Source organism: Phaethon lepturus, unplaced genomic scaffold (assembly GCF_000687285.1).
Source record: "Phaethon lepturus isolate BGI_N335 unplaced genomic scaffold, ASM68728v1 scaffold13474, whole genome shotgun sequence".
Classification (NCBI taxonomy): Eukaryota; Metazoa; Chordata; class Aves; order Phaethontiformes; family Phaethontidae; genus Phaethon; species Phaethon lepturus.
The window spans coordinates 301-15,215 of record NW_010534094.1 but is presented as its reverse complement, the minus strand read 5'-3'; the positions used below and the strand labels follow the sequence as shown (position 1 = coordinate 15,215).

Genomic DNA, 14,915 nt, shown 5'->3' with positions numbered 1-14,915 from the left:
CTATATTACGTTTTGAAGGAAATTAATCTGCCTTCCATTTCTTTGCTGTTTGATTTGCTTCATTTTGTCAAGGCAAACGAATTATCTGCCACATTTCTTGTTGTGTGGTGGGCTAGAGCTGCAGTGACTGCTGTTAAGGTATTATGGAAAGATGCTTATATTTAAAAAGAAAACCCCATTTTTCATGAGCACTTGAATATTTCTACTGGCTTGCTAGGTTTAACTAATAGACCTCGACAGGCTAAACTCTTACTACTCTTCCTGTCAGGGGAGCTGCAGCATTGTCCTTTAATTCCCCTATTTATCTGGGATTTGACACCAAATAGACTTGAACTTTTGATTTGGTGGCAGTGGTTACATGTGATTTCAGATGAGCCTGACTAATTCTTTTAGGCAAAACATCTTACGGTCAGCAACATCTCACAGACCACTTATTTTCAGAGATAGCTTCATACCTATTTCCATTTCAGGCTAGCAAAGTAGTTATAATTACTGACAGAAAATACTGTGCTTTGAGCTCCTGCAACTGGTGCCTGGGAGAAGTGTTCTCCTTTGTCCTACAAACAAGTATAGTTTCTAAATGACAAGGCAGCAAAGAAACCTGTAGAAAGCGGTGACGAAAACAAGGGGGGAGCAGTATCAGACTTGTAACTTCTGTTTTCTTCACCAGTTCTAAAGCGGATGACTTATCGACTGCTATTCTGAAGCAGAAGAACAGGCCCAATCGGTTAATCGTTGATGAAGCCATCAATGAAGACAACAGTGTTGTGTCACTGTCCCAGGTGTGTCATCTATAAAAGCAAAGCATTTAATCTGGTAATTTGCAAGCTGTTGCTGTTATTAACTTGAAATGTAGCTTTGCAACATTGATCTAAGTATTGGTGTCAGAAGCTGCAGCAGTGACAAGGGCAAGAAGTGGGTTGTCTTGTTTTCTAACACCCTCCCATGGTAAAATATATTTTGATTCTCAACTTGTCGGATTCAGTTGAGCTTGTGCCCTTAGTCTGGCTTCAGGATTAGCTCTTGACCAGCATAGTGAGAGCTTCTGTCCTTGTGGATTTAGTATATTGCTTCCAAGATGTAATTCTCCAAAGTCAAGTAACTGCCCTTTAAATGCTTGAATTCTTGTTTTGTCAAAAGCTTGTTCTAATACTGTTACTGTTTACAGGCAAAAATGGATGAATTGCAGCTGTTCAGGGGAGACACTGTTCTGCTAAAAGGAAAGAAGCGGAGAGAAGCTGTCTGCATTGTTCTGTCAGATGACACCTGCTCAGATGAGAAGATTCGCATGAATAGGGTTGTTCGCAACAACCTGAGAGTGCGCCTGGGTGACGTGATCAGGTGAGGACTTGTTTGCTAACTGTTACATACTCCTGGGTTGTCTAAATGTGTGTGCGGGCTCTGAATTGATTGAGTTCAGTAGCAGAGGCAGGGTCTGCAGGAACCTTACATCTTCCAGAAGAAGTCACAGAAATGTTTTCAAGTGTGTGTCTTACATTGGGGATCTCCATTTACTTTTTTATGTGTTTCTGGCTGTTTATGTACTCATTAATACTAGAAAATGATGCTAAAGATTCTTAAAGTCTTTTCAGGACCTTCCCAAGCCCAGGTCCTGTAATTAAATTGAGTGGTTCATTTTATCTCCCTGTTGTCACAATTGTCTTCCCAAATTTCGTGTTGTCAGGTGAACTCGTAAATTATTGTTGTCTAAATTTTTAATGCCTGCAGTGTTAATTGTGGAAGGCATTAAGCAACATTGTAATTAATCTCATAGCGTCTGAGCTGCCCTGTGACAAACAGAAGTTAAAACTTGCTAGAAGTGAGTGACAAAAACACGAAGCGGTCAAAAAGCAAGGTTAAAAATCCACAAAGGATGTTTATATTCCGATTTTGTTATACAGATAATTTTAAAATTCAGAATGCTTAAAAAGTGTTGCAGGAATTTTGTTGTGCAACACTTGTAGAAAGTAGAGGAAAAACATGGAAGTATACATCTCTGATTACCGGAGACAGATTCCATTCTGTGATGGGAGCAGGGGGGAAAAAGGTGTGAGCATTTCTTAAACACAAAAATGCTAGTTTGTAGGCTCAAATATGGGATAGCTAACAGCTCCTCCTCCTGAGCACTGTCCTAGTCTTGGATGTTCTGGAGCCTGGTTTCTGACACGAGAGTTCTCAGGGTGATCTCTGGAATAATCCTTAAATGGAAAATGTGTTTTGTACAGACTTTGTAAAGGAGAGGAGTGAGACTATTCCACACATCCCTCTACCACTAGAAAATGCAAGTTTTAAACACCACTGTAGTTGGAACAGAACAGTGCTTTGAGCCAGTCTGTAGATTTAAAATAAAGGTGAATCCTTACTTTAACCTGATGTGAGGTTACTGTTGAGAGTCCTTTCTAGTGTGACAGTTCAGCATGTGCTCTCCCCTTCTCTGCTGGGACTGTGTCTGTACTGGTTCTCAGCACCCCAAATGTATTATTGATTGCCTTAGCTTTGTTGCAAAGGTCAGAGAATTTCCACATCTCTTGTCCTCAGAGTTTTTCTTGCTGATCTTTAACTGTGTATTGTGTTACATTCTGTGGCCTGGTTTCTGCCAAAATCCAAATTCATGTGCTAATCGCTTCCTGCTTGTGATCTGTCAACTGTTTTACTTCGGGGTCAGTCTGTCTTTTTTTTTTTCTTTTATCCTTCTGCTGTAGCCTCTCTATAAGGCATGGGGTAAAAGAAGCTATTAAGAGCCTTGAGCAAAGTCGCATATGAGAAGTCACATGCTTATTCCACATTGGTTTTTCTTAGCTGGCAGAGCCAGTCTGAACTTTCTGCCACAGCTTGATACTCTGAGTTATTGCTACAGTAGGCTGTTGGCCTACACTGCAAAATAACAACTGAAGTCTGTATTTTAAAAAGGAGAAGAAGCCTTAGGACTTTAACCTAAATGTCAGCCTGCACCAAGTGTGACTGACAGGCACCTGGCTGCAAGCTGGTAACCCCTGGTTGGTACTGTGAGAGCCTTTGCTCACAATCGGGGTTATCAGCAACAGGAACTCTGCTCTCTGGAGCAGGTCATGAGAGAGAAATGAGGGAAAAGAGAGCTTCCCCTGGCTCCCTTTCCCTTGCAGCTGGTTCATCAGTAGCTCCCTGTTGAAACAAAAGTTAGGTTGTGGCGCTCACACATCTTTAGGCAGCATTAGTAACTTGTGAATGTGTTTTGGGGATAGTGAGGGGGGCTGCAGAAGAGCAGGGGGTAGGAAGAAGGTATGAAACTCCCCAGTGGCTTTGGATAGGGCTGAGAAGAGTGAAGGAAGGTGTGTGTTGTGAAGGCTAGCTCCTGATGGGCATGATTTTTGCCTTGTCAGCATTGAAATGTTCTTTGGCAGGTGGGAAGTCTCACCAAAGGCTTCAGAAGGTCCTTTCTGGCATTGGTACTAGCCTGGGAAGGGATATCACTGCCTTTTCCATGTAAGTCCAACATGATGTAGCTAACGGGAGTTTTTTTCTGTTGCAGCATCCAGCCTTGCCCAGATGTGAAATATGGCAAACGTATCCATGTGCTGCCAATTGATGACACGGTAGAAGGGATCACAGGGAATCTGTTTGAGGTCTATCTCAAGCCGTACTTCCTGGAAGCATACAGACCCATCAGGAAAGGTAATAGTGCCTGTTATTGAAGTCTTGAAGGAAGCAAGTGTGAGCTAGTCCTGGGAATGAATAAAGAGAATTTTTAGAAGCTGGCACAGATCTCTGCAAAGCATTAGACTGACACCCATAGAGTGAGATTTTGCTGATGCTGATTTAATTTTTTCCTAATCTTCAGAAGAAAGGGTGATATCTGCTGCTGGTAGTTCTGCATTTTTTTGCTACATGAGATGGGAGAGCATCAGAAAAGGCTCACATAGAATGCAGGAGAAAATTTCATTAAACTACGTTGTTAAGACTTGGTGGAATTGGGGAGTTGCCCACGTATTAATGAATTGACTGGATATACCAGCTGGCACTCTAACTAAATTCACTTCTTTGTGAAGTGTAATTTAAGTAATTAATTAAAGTAATTTAATTAATAATGGGGAGAGTGCTTAGAAAACCAAATGCACTTTTAGAGTTGTGCTGGTAGCATTTCTGCTGGAACAAATAGGTCCTAATACAATATAAACACAAGTTGGAGTTATCCAGCTTCTGTAGCCCAGTTTAGACTGAAATCATAGTGCAGCATTATACATTATTCTGCTTCTGGAGACAACCAGTTACAACTAGTAACACCTAGTTTTAATAACTTAAAAATTAATTTTTATTTAGTTAGCACTTTTTGCCTGTTTTAGAAATCTTAAATCGAAACTGAATGGAAAAGAAATGTGATTCCTTGCCTTTGTGTTTTGTATTTAGGCAGGGTATTCTTCTCTGTTGTTTGCTGGTTTTGTTTGCTGTTTGTTTCTGGATGAAATTTGAGAACTTGAACTGCTGCGCATGTAAATGATGCTTGGGCAGTCATAGTACCTGCAGCTCTGGAGTTGAAAATGCAGAGCAGTGTTAAAAATGCCAGCAGCGTATGCCTGTGTAACCCACTTCTTTGTCCTCTGGGGATGTCGGTAGCACAAGGGTTGACGTTTTGCAGACCTCGGTTGCAGCAGGTTGCTTGAAGTGTGGGGTTTTACAGGTGACATCTTCTTGGTGCGTGGAGGGATGCGTGCAGTGGAGTTCAAAGTGGTGGAGACAGATCCAAGTCCGTACTGCATAGTGGCTCCGGACACAGTGATCCATTGTGAAGGAGAGCCCATCAAACGAGAGGTGAGCAGAATCCTGCCGCGCAGTTCTCCTACTGAATCCTCGCTGTCCAGAATCTTGGTGTTTTGGTGATAGTCCTTGATAGCCACAGTGCATGCAGTTCTTGTTTTGGTATTTTGTGTATCAAGTGTAATGGTTAGAAACTGGTCTCAGGAGATGAGCTGCTGCTGAAGGTAGGTAGTCAGAGAGGTGTACTCCGGTCCTTCCTCATACACTGACACAGCACCAGTGCATAAGTTTGCTGACAGGATGCCATACTTTGGCAGCAGCTGGTTTTGCATCTGCTTCCAGATGTCTCATACTGGACTTAGATGTATCTTTTAATTCCAAAGTTCCCTTGATCCATAGCAGGGAGGGCTTACAATGTTGCTAAATTTCATGCCACATGAAAAAACAACGATCAGTGCTTTTTCAGTGAGAAATTTGAAATCCTAGAATGGTTGATTTTTAATCCGCTTCCTCCCCTCCCCCCGCTGCCCTAGTCCCTTAAGGTATCTAGCTTGAGGCAGCCTGAGTGGCTTGTCTGTGCTTGGCTACCTTAGTGTTACAGAGTAGGAAATCTCAGATAAATGAGCTAAGGCGGTTGCATGCTTCACCCACTGCCTTTTTACCACCTGCAAATCAGTGTGAGTGCTGGTCTGTAGTTAGCTGCCTTCTGAAAAATTCACCTCTATGTTATACTTGTGAGACTGCATCTGGGCACTAGATGAGTCCAGTTTGGCCTCTTCAGGTCACAGCAGAGACAGACAGGAGCATATTCAGCCAAGGTTGCCAAAGTGATGAGGAGCTGGAGGTCAGAATGAATGAGGAAGGCCTGGGAGAGTGGGATGATGCAGTCTGGAGAAGGGTGGGCAAAGAGTCAGGCTTACTGGCAATGCCTAATGTGAAAGGGTAGATGACCAGGCTCTTCTAAGAGCTGTGCCCAGGGACAGGACTAGAGGCAGTGTCATAAGCTGAATCAAGGGAAATTCTCAGGAGATACCATGAAAAAGGTTTCCCCCAACTCTGGAGCAGGGCCGAGAGAGGGCAGGAATCTTCAAACCTGGAGACCTTCAGTACTTGATAGGGCCAGACCCTGAGTTACCTGCTTGAAGTAGTAGTTCCTATTTATGGGGCTTGGACTGAGCCCCTCTGAGATTCCAGGCTGTGTTGTTTTATTAGTATGGCCTAATGTTACAAATGGCTAAGGTCAGCAGAGATTTGGACAGCCAAATGAATGGATGCTGTAGGGCTATACTGGAAGAGTTTGTTACTGTTGATCTTACCCACATGTGTGCATTTTAAGATTATCTGTTAATTTGAGTCAATCCCAAAAGGCAACACTACATCTGAGAACTGTATCGTAGCTAGAGTACGTCAAGTAGTTAGAGGTATCACTTACAGTTTAAGGAATAACTGTATTTTATACTGAGCTGCTTTGTCTATTGCTGTCTTTGTTAGCCATATCAGATGGTCCCAGAGCTTTTTTTCTGCTAGAGTCTGTAGCAAACCTGGCAGCAGAGGCTGTCACTCAAGAGAGTGGGCTTTGGTGAGGTCTAGGTACGTGCAGACAATTCCTTTTGTAAGTCTGGAAAAAGAGAGCTAAGAAACAATTGTAGAAGACACCAGGAAGACTTGAAAGTGAGAATCTCGAAAGCGAAGCATTTCTTGCATCATCCATGAGCAGCAACCCAGATTCCGGGCTTCTGTAGACTGGGAGGTGTTGTTGAACTATTGTTTTCACTGAAACGTTTAATAAATTTCCTTCCGGATAGGATGAAGAGGAGTCACTGAATGAAGTGGGCTATGATGACATTGGTGGCTGCCGGAAGCAGCTGGCTCAAATCAAAGAGATGGTGGAACTTCCCCTCCGACACCCTGCGCTCTTCAAGGCCATAGGGGTGAAGGTAAGCCTCCGTTGTGCACTAAGTGGATGAGTGGGCTTACCCTTCTAGATGACTCTTGGTCTCAGAGGTTTATGAGGCGGAGGTGGGGGCAGATAAGTGATTTGTGGGGTTTTTTTAATGCTGGTGTTAGGAAAGTATTTCCTTACCTGTTTTGGACACAGATTAAAGTACTGGCAACTTGTAGAGTGGAGTGATGCTTTGAATCAGTGCTGTCAGTTACTGGCAAGGCTTTTGTTTGTGTGTCATGCAAAGTAGTAAGAGTGTTGATAGAAATGCTGGGATGGCAGCTGTTTTCATGAGTTTGCATCACAATTTTGGACTGGCTTTATGAAATGCTTAAAATTTCACTCAGAAGCTACTTAAGCATTCAGATACTAGCTCACCACCTGAGTCTCTTGCCTTTGTCCTCAGCCTCCACGTGGGATCTTGCTGTATGGTCCTCCCGGCACTGGTAAAACACTGATTGCCCGAGCAGTGGCCAACGAAACGGGGGCTTTCTTCTTCCTGATCAATGGTAAGTTGTGTGGCTGCTTTGGCCCCAGATCTGCTGTGTGCTTATTCATCCATCTTCTGGTAATGAATGGTATTAACAGGGCTTGTAGAGCCACGTTGTCTCTCTGACATCCTTCTTTACCTCTTTCAAGTGTGCCTCTGGGGAGACTTAGAGGCCATTTGTGTGGAAGCATCTGTAGTGGCACTTCCCTTAAGCTTGGTTGTGTTGTAGCAGGGTGGTTGGAAGTCCGTTTTGCAATGCAAGGACTTGAAGTCTGTCTGGCAGGGTGTTCACTTATGTTGGTGATGGCAGAACTTACAGTGAAGTGGTGAGATTATTCTAAGTATATGGGTGCAGGACGCTTGTTTCTGTTGCTGCCACCATGTTCCATTCAGAAAAGAAGCTGATCAGCTGTGGATTTCTCGTTCTGCTCAAGTAAGCCACAAGACCTGTTCTGTTTCACGTAACATGAATTGAGAGGAACTTTCCTGAAAGCTATAATGAGTACCTTGGGGCTTAGCTACAAGTGATACAATCTCCTATTGATAACTCTCACCTGTGGCAGCTGAGATGGTTACTGGTTTATGTCCAGTAAGGACCAGATTCTGATTTTCCTCGCTGCTGTTCTGTCCCATTTTGTAGTCCGTGCTGGAATAACTGAACATATTAGGGAGTGCTGCTTTGTTTTTCCTGATTTCAATCGTAGGCCCGTGAAGGTGATCGCAAAAGAACGTATAGCACAACGTAGCAGTGACCAGTGGAAGTGGCTTGCTTTGTATCTCGAGGTATCAGATGTAAATGGGCTGGTTTTAACCATATGCCGCCCCTGTCATATGCTTCCTAAAGTGTGTGGAAGCTGTCGCTGAATGCTAATGAGCCAGCCATTTCTTTAGACACTTGTACTTCTATTGCATAATAAAAATAACATTGTCAGAGCTAGTGATGCGTTCTCTGTCTGTTGGTCCCAAGCCTGGAGCTGCAGGCGGTGTTGTAGACAGAGCTGGTATGAACTGGTGAGTAACTTGTAATGAAATACTCCTAGCCCACACCAGTGGCTCTGCAGCTGGTGCGCTTCAGTCAGCTAGCAGCTTTGCACTCCTGAGAGTCAGGTTTCTTTTTCTTGGATCTTTTAGAAGCATATTTTCCCTTCATTGCCATTCCCATCAGCGTGATGGAAAAATCTGTAAAAACAGAATAAATCTGTAAGCCTGCACTAGTGTTCACCAATTGTAGATCTTGGGGGAATGATGTCCTTTCTTCTGGGATTGATGTGCTTACATGTGTGTTAATTTTTTTTATTTGTTCGTTGAGAGGAGATGGGGTTTGGGGTTTTTTGTTGTGGTTTTTTTTTCTTTTGTTTTTTTTTTTAAAAAATGATAGGATCTCACAGAGGTAAATGTATACCTGTGTAATGTAAGCCAAAGGCAGCTTCAGTATCTTACAGCTTTTTCCTTCCCTGCCCTGGTAATTCATCACCACATAATTCGATTGCTTCTCTTGCAAGCTAGGACTGGCATTAACAGTGTGTGGTGGCACATTACAGAGAAGCTCACCAAGTGTGAAATAGGGTAAGGAAAGAAGCAGCTAAAGGTAGCTCATTTACTAGCACTGCATTCTGTTAGAGTAAACTAGAAACACCAGAATAATGATAGAAAGTAATTCTGCATGCTGTTCTTGCCTGTTCAGCTGCAAATTTAGAGAATCTTCTTGATAGTATTTGCTTTGGCTTGAAATACAGAGTCTCCTGTGTGAACGTTGTACTAAAAAAATTTCAGCACCATGCCTTGGGGCTAGCTGCCTCTCTTCTGGGTGCCACAGTGCTGCTATTTTTCAGGTCCTGAGATAATGAGCAAGCTGGCTGGTGAGTCTGAGAGTAACCTAAGGAAAGCCTTTGAAGAAGCAGAGAAGAATGCTCCTGCCATCATCTTCATTGATGAACTGGATGCTATTGCTCCCAAGAGAGAGAAGGTAAAGAAAGCCTGTAGAAGGTAAAGAGGTGCATCCTTTTTGGTAGCCGCTGGCATGAATGTCTGCTTTTGACTACAGGGTAAAGCAGTATTTAACTTAGCACCTGATTTCAGTTGGATGTGAGAAGAATCAGATATAGTACAACACGTTTCTTAACAGCTCGTGGCTGTCCTGTCTGCTCTGGTGCAGTACTAGCTCCTGTGCTGTGTTGTAGAGCTTTTTGTCTAACTGCAAACACTCTCTCCACAGACACACGGAGAGGTGGAACGTCGCATAGTGTCTCAGCTGTTGACTCTTATGGATGGACTGAAACAGAGAGCACATGTGATTGTTATGGCAGCTACCAACAGACCGAACAGCATCGACCCAGCACTCAGGCGATTTGGTAACCACGATTGCAGTCTCTTGTTTGTGTATCACATACCGTGCTTCAGTGGTCTTGGAAGGATTGAGCAGAAATTAATACTAAACATCTTCTGTGTGTCACAAACTATTCACTTGTCTCCAGCTGCTTGTTTTGAAATTGTAGGGTTCTAGCCTTTGGTATAATTTTCTGTGCCGTATTAGGTTAGAACTTGTAGAAATAAAAAAATACTTTGAAGTAGAAAAGTGTGGTGGCCTCAATTAGGTGAAGCTATTTTAAGGACAAACTGAAGGAGTAAAGGCTTAAGGGAATGTTCATGCCTTAAGCTGCAGAAGGCTCTGAATTGTCTGATTTCTCTTGATGAGAGGTCCTGTAGTTTGAGATTCAGGTTTTTGAAACTTTGCAGTGTGAGTGAACACCTGGTGTATGACCAGTTGGTAAAGTCTGTAATAGCAAACCAGTCAAGTATGCAGGGGAGAAAGGCCTCTTAATGTGTAGTGAGGCATTTGAATGCACAGCTATGGCTAGAGGCAAATGATAGGTGTACATGCCGTAGTAAATACTGCAATAATACCTAGGTTTCCTACCTCTGCAGGTAGTTCTGGGGCAGTTCATGTTTTTCATCACTTGGGTACTGCTATGAAAGTTCTGAAAAGTTGAATCTCTCAGTATTTGCAGACTCTTGTGCTGAGAGGACACAAAGGTAGAAATAAAGAAAAATGTCTCATGGTGTGTTGGTTTGGGGAAGCATATCCACCTATAAATGAGGCTCAGAAAAAGTTACTAAACTAACAATCCTCTGAGTCATATAATCTTGAACTCTAGTTAGTACAGTAGTCTCACTTTCCCTAAATGGTTAAAGCCTTTCCTCCTTCTCTGATCTGACTCTGCTACTGTGCTGATAGATGAGAAACCCAAAGCTCTCGCATTTTCTGAAATTGTATGTGTTTGTGGCTTGTCATCATGTTGTTCAGTCAGAGGAAGGCAGCAACTGCAGCTCCTCTAGTTTGCAGAATCAGCAGCTCAACGTATGTTTTGTACTCCCCAGGTCGTTTTGACAGAGAGGTAGATATCGGTATCCCAGATGCCACTGGGCGCTTGGAGATCCTGCAGATCCACACAAAAAATATGAAACTGGCTGATGATGTGGATCTGGAACAGGTGAGTAGCGTGCTATTAGGAGAGCTTGTCTCTGCAGACAGACGTTTCTGATGCTCTGTTTTGTAGTGGAAGAGTTGTTAAGGCTTGTCGCATAAATTAATTGCTCCTTTAGGACAGTGTGAAACTGAGTGAATGTGTGATCTCTGGGCTTCCTTCTGACTAGTTTACCAGTGACCAAAAATCCTCACTCGCTAGTTAAGAATGGCATGGCTAAGTGAGACAAACGTATCAGTCCAGTTTGGAAGTGCCTTGCCACTGTCCTCCTGGGTCTGTTTGCTGTGGCATTGTCTCTGAAAGTAAAGCGAGCCTGGAACAGCTCATGCAGAGCTAGTGAGCAATGTGATGACACTGGACACCACATGTAAACTGGATGGTTTCTGTAATATCTGTCCTGAATGAAGATCTGCAGTGCTGATGGTTATTTTTTTGCATACCATCTGAATTCCAATTGCAGCTTTGATCTCAAGTAGGAGGTGGAACAGCGGTGTCTTTGCCCGTTAGATATGTGGTAGCAATTGCCTTGAATCTGCAGCAAAGCATGGATGTTCCTGTCCTCCAGAGCTTTGTTGCAGCTCTGGAGTGCCAGAGCATGCATTGCCCTTGCAGAGCGCTTGCTTGTATCCCTGTGAGTCATAGTCAGTACTCTGCTTTCAGGTGGCAAACGAGACCCATGGCCATGTTGGTGCTGACTTGGCTGCTCTTTGCTCAGAAGCTGCTCTTCAGGCTATCAGAAAGAAGATGGATCTCATAGACCTAGAAGATGAAACTATTGATGCTGAAGTAATGAACTCGCTGGCTGTGACCATGGATGACTTCAGGGTAATGCAGGAGTGCCCCTTGTTCTTTTGGGTGCAATGTCTAATTGCTTATCTGAAGCAAGTGAATGTAATGTGTTAGAATTCATACAATGCCATTTCTTCTAATGATAGTGGGCTCTGAGCCAGAGCAACCCTTCTGCTCTTCGGGAGACTGTGGTGGAGGTGCCACAAGTTACCTGGGAAGATATTGGTGGTCTAGAAGATGTAAAGAGAGAACTCCAGGAGCTTGTACAGGTAAGGATTTCCAACAAATTTTTGCCTGGTCAGCTTGAATAACAATTTATAATAATAAAATCCAGAATTCCCGTTCACATTTGGGAATGTGAACAGGCTAAATGCAGAGGTTTTAATGATATTTGCTTGTAATGGACTAAAAATACCATGCTGTTCCATCTTACTGAACTTGGAGAGGAAGGTGCTGGGAAGCAGCATCAGGCTTTTCTTAGCTAGGTCTACAGTGTCATCATGGGTGGGTGTTTGCTACAAGCAGAAACAGCAGCAGTTCTGCTTCTCTTAAGTGGAGACCAGCAGTGGGACCACTGCTGAGCATCCTCTTATGTTGTGGCTTCATATGCCAGAAAGTGGATGAAGATTGTCATGCAGAGAGCCTCTGAAGGGCTTCCCATCAGTGTTAGCACAGGGACAGGTGAGAACTAATTCTGAAGCCTTCTGTGAAGGGAAAGGCTGGGACAAAAAGTCGTGAATGGTCTGTGTAAACTCCTGGTGGCTGCGTTGGCATCGTTTGGATTTGATATGCTCCTGCTTTGTGTTGGCACTGTAGAAACATCCTGTCTGTGAATAAAAGAACCCAATTTTCAGCCTTAATTTTCTCATGTTAAAATCATCGCCTATCTCTGACCTTATGGCTGAGGATAAATGCTCACATCAGACACCTTGCATGTCTTTGGAGGGCAGAGTGAATAGGTTAGATAATGAGCTGTTCCCTTTTGCTTCTGCAGGGCAGAGTGAAGTTGGGGTTAAATGTCCTGGAAAACTACCTGAGCCGGTACTTAGTTCTTAGAGGTGAACAGGCTGTTTAAGGCAGCTTTCCAATTTAGCTGTGATGCTTTTCAAACCAGTGTCCATTTAAAAACTCCAGTGGCCTTGAACAGGCAGAATCTTGTATTTAACCCACCAGAAATCTCAGGTAGTGTTTCTAGTAGGAGGAGGGACAAAACTGATCTAGTAAAAGATGTTCCTGCCTATGGCAGAGAGGTTGGTCTAAGTGATCTTCCCACCCAAACCATTCTGTGATTCTAAGGAACAGGCCTGTTCTGGCTCATCACAAGAGGTGTTTGTTTTGTTCTCCTTCAGTATCCTGTGGAGCACCCAGACAAGTTCCTCAAATTTGGTATGACCCCATCAAAAGGGGTTCTGTTCTACGGGCCACCTGGTTGTGGTAAGACACTGCTGGCCAAAGCCATTGCCAATGAGTGCCAGGCAAACTTCATTTCCATCAAGGGGCCAGAATTGCTCACCATGTGGTTTGGCGAGTCTGAAGCCAATGTGCGCGAGATCTTTGACAAGGTAAGTGTTTCTTCTACTCCTTGTGCTATGTTTGTGCTGAGGTACCCCCAGAACATTGTCTCCACTGCGTCTGTCTTACTGGCCTGGTTCTTGTTTGTGTCTTCCGTGTTTTCCCCACTTGCACTAAGAGCTGGGGATGCTTTCCTGGTGTTAGGGAGTTAATCCTCTTTGGCAGCATAGCTATTGGAACTGTTTTCTCTGGCTGCAATTTGCATCTGTTGTTGCAGGATGATAAATGCCCCGGTGCCTTAGCAGTGAAGCTAGTGTTAGGGTGGCATAGATACCCTCTGCTCCCATAAAACTTACCTTGACATCTCATTAGCTGTCACGATCTACGGATTTTCAAATGGGTCCTTGTCCTGCAATATACATCGCTTAGAAAGCAACTCACTTCTACTGCCCAGTTACCCCATAGATAGTGTGACCCCCTGTCCCAGGAGTTATCTGCCCGAATTATCCTGGGAATCCTCACTCTTGTGGTCAGGGAAGGTGCTGAAAGAGCAGAGGAGGGAGAGAGAGAAAAATTTAGGTTGGGAGGGTACCTCAGAGGCCATCTGGTCCAGCTGTTTGTAGGGAGCAGGGAGATAACTTGGAAATTTGATCAGGTTGCTCAGGGCCTTGTGTTCTGAACATGTGCTAAAGGGTGGAGAATCCCTGGCCTCTCTGGGTATGTGTGCTAGTGTTTGAGCGCTGTTATTGCAAAGAATTTTTTTTTCCTCATTTGTAACTGGAATTTCCTCTGCAGCCATTCGTGCCTGTGGTCTTTCATCCTTTCACTGTACACCCTGAAGAAAGGTCGGGCTCCCTTGTCCCTACAACTACCCATTAGGTAGCTGAAGACAACGGTTGGATTTCCCCCTTCCATTGGATATATCTCATGTACTTGATATGCCTTGAGTGCCTAAATAACCAATTGACGTCCCCAGATCTTGCAGAGGGAGGGTTCTGGTCCAGGCAGATGGGCTCTGGCTTTCCCTCTAGTCACTGGAGTTACCACTCTTCTGCCTGGCTCACAATGCTCCCAGCTTTGGAGAAATGCAGCTTGCTGTTGAGGAGAACTTAACTGAGGGTTTGTGTGGCAGGAGACTGTTCTGGAGCAGCTCCTCCAAGGTCTCCTTGCAGCAGCAGCACTCTGGTACTCCTCCGAGCTGCTTTAACGGTAGAGTAGGCTTAGTGTGCAATCACTGTGCTCCTTGCTGGGTGGTATTGAAATGGGGTAATTCTTCCCGTTTGCTTTTTGTAGGCCCGCCAAGCAGCCCCTTGTGTGCTCTTCTTTGATGAGCTGGACTCCATTGCAAAGGCTCGAGGTGGGAATATTGGTGATGGTGGTGGTGCTGCAGACCGCGTCATCAACCAGATCCTGACAGAGATGGACGGCATGTCCACCAAGAAAAATGTCTTCATCATCGGTGCCACCAACAGGCCAGACATCATCGACCCAGCCATCTTGCGCCCCGGCCGCCTGGATCAACTCATCTACATCCCCCTGCCTGACGAGAAGTCCCGGGTTGCTATTCTTAAGGCCAACCTGAGGAAATCGCCAGTTGCCAAGGTATGATCTGCACCCTGACTGCATCCGACTTGGGTTTGCTGTGTGCTGCATGTGCTCCTCACAAGCTGGGGACAGAGTAGAGGGCCAGGTGACTGCTCCACGTGGTATGGAGCTGGGAAACATTCAGTCCCTGAAGGGTGAAAATTAAGAGATAGGGGAGGGCTTGAGCTCTGAGGCTAGGTATCAACAAAGCTGGGTGTTGGTGTGTATGGTTAGGTGTAGGTTATGGTGTAGGTTATGACCTCAAGTTGCGCCAGGGGAAGTTTAGATTGGATATTAGGAAAAATTTCTTCACTGAGAGGGTGGTCAGGTATTGGAACAGGCTGCCCAGGGAGGTGGTGGAGTCGCCATCTCTGGAAGTGTT

The 14,915-nt window shown here is 44.4% G+C and overlaps 1 protein-coding gene across 1 annotated transcript; it reads left to right on the top strand.

The window, feature by feature from the left end:
• Positions 1-670: 670 nt before the first annotated feature.
• VCP (valosin containing protein) lies at positions 671-14,618 on the top strand (the record flags this gene model as incomplete). The annotated part of the gene is made up of 13 exons (XM_010285423.1): positions 671-782; positions 1,169-1,341; positions 3,509-3,651; positions 4,655-4,785; positions 6,537-6,668; positions 7,080-7,182; positions 8,996-9,129; positions 9,379-9,514; positions 10,542-10,654; positions 11,309-11,473; positions 11,584-11,706; positions 12,787-12,999; positions 14,243-14,618. Coding segments are annotated over 13 exons (1,993 nt in total), but the record flags the coding sequence as incomplete, so codon positions are not given.
• Between the last annotated feature and the right edge of the window lie 297 nt (positions 14,619-14,915).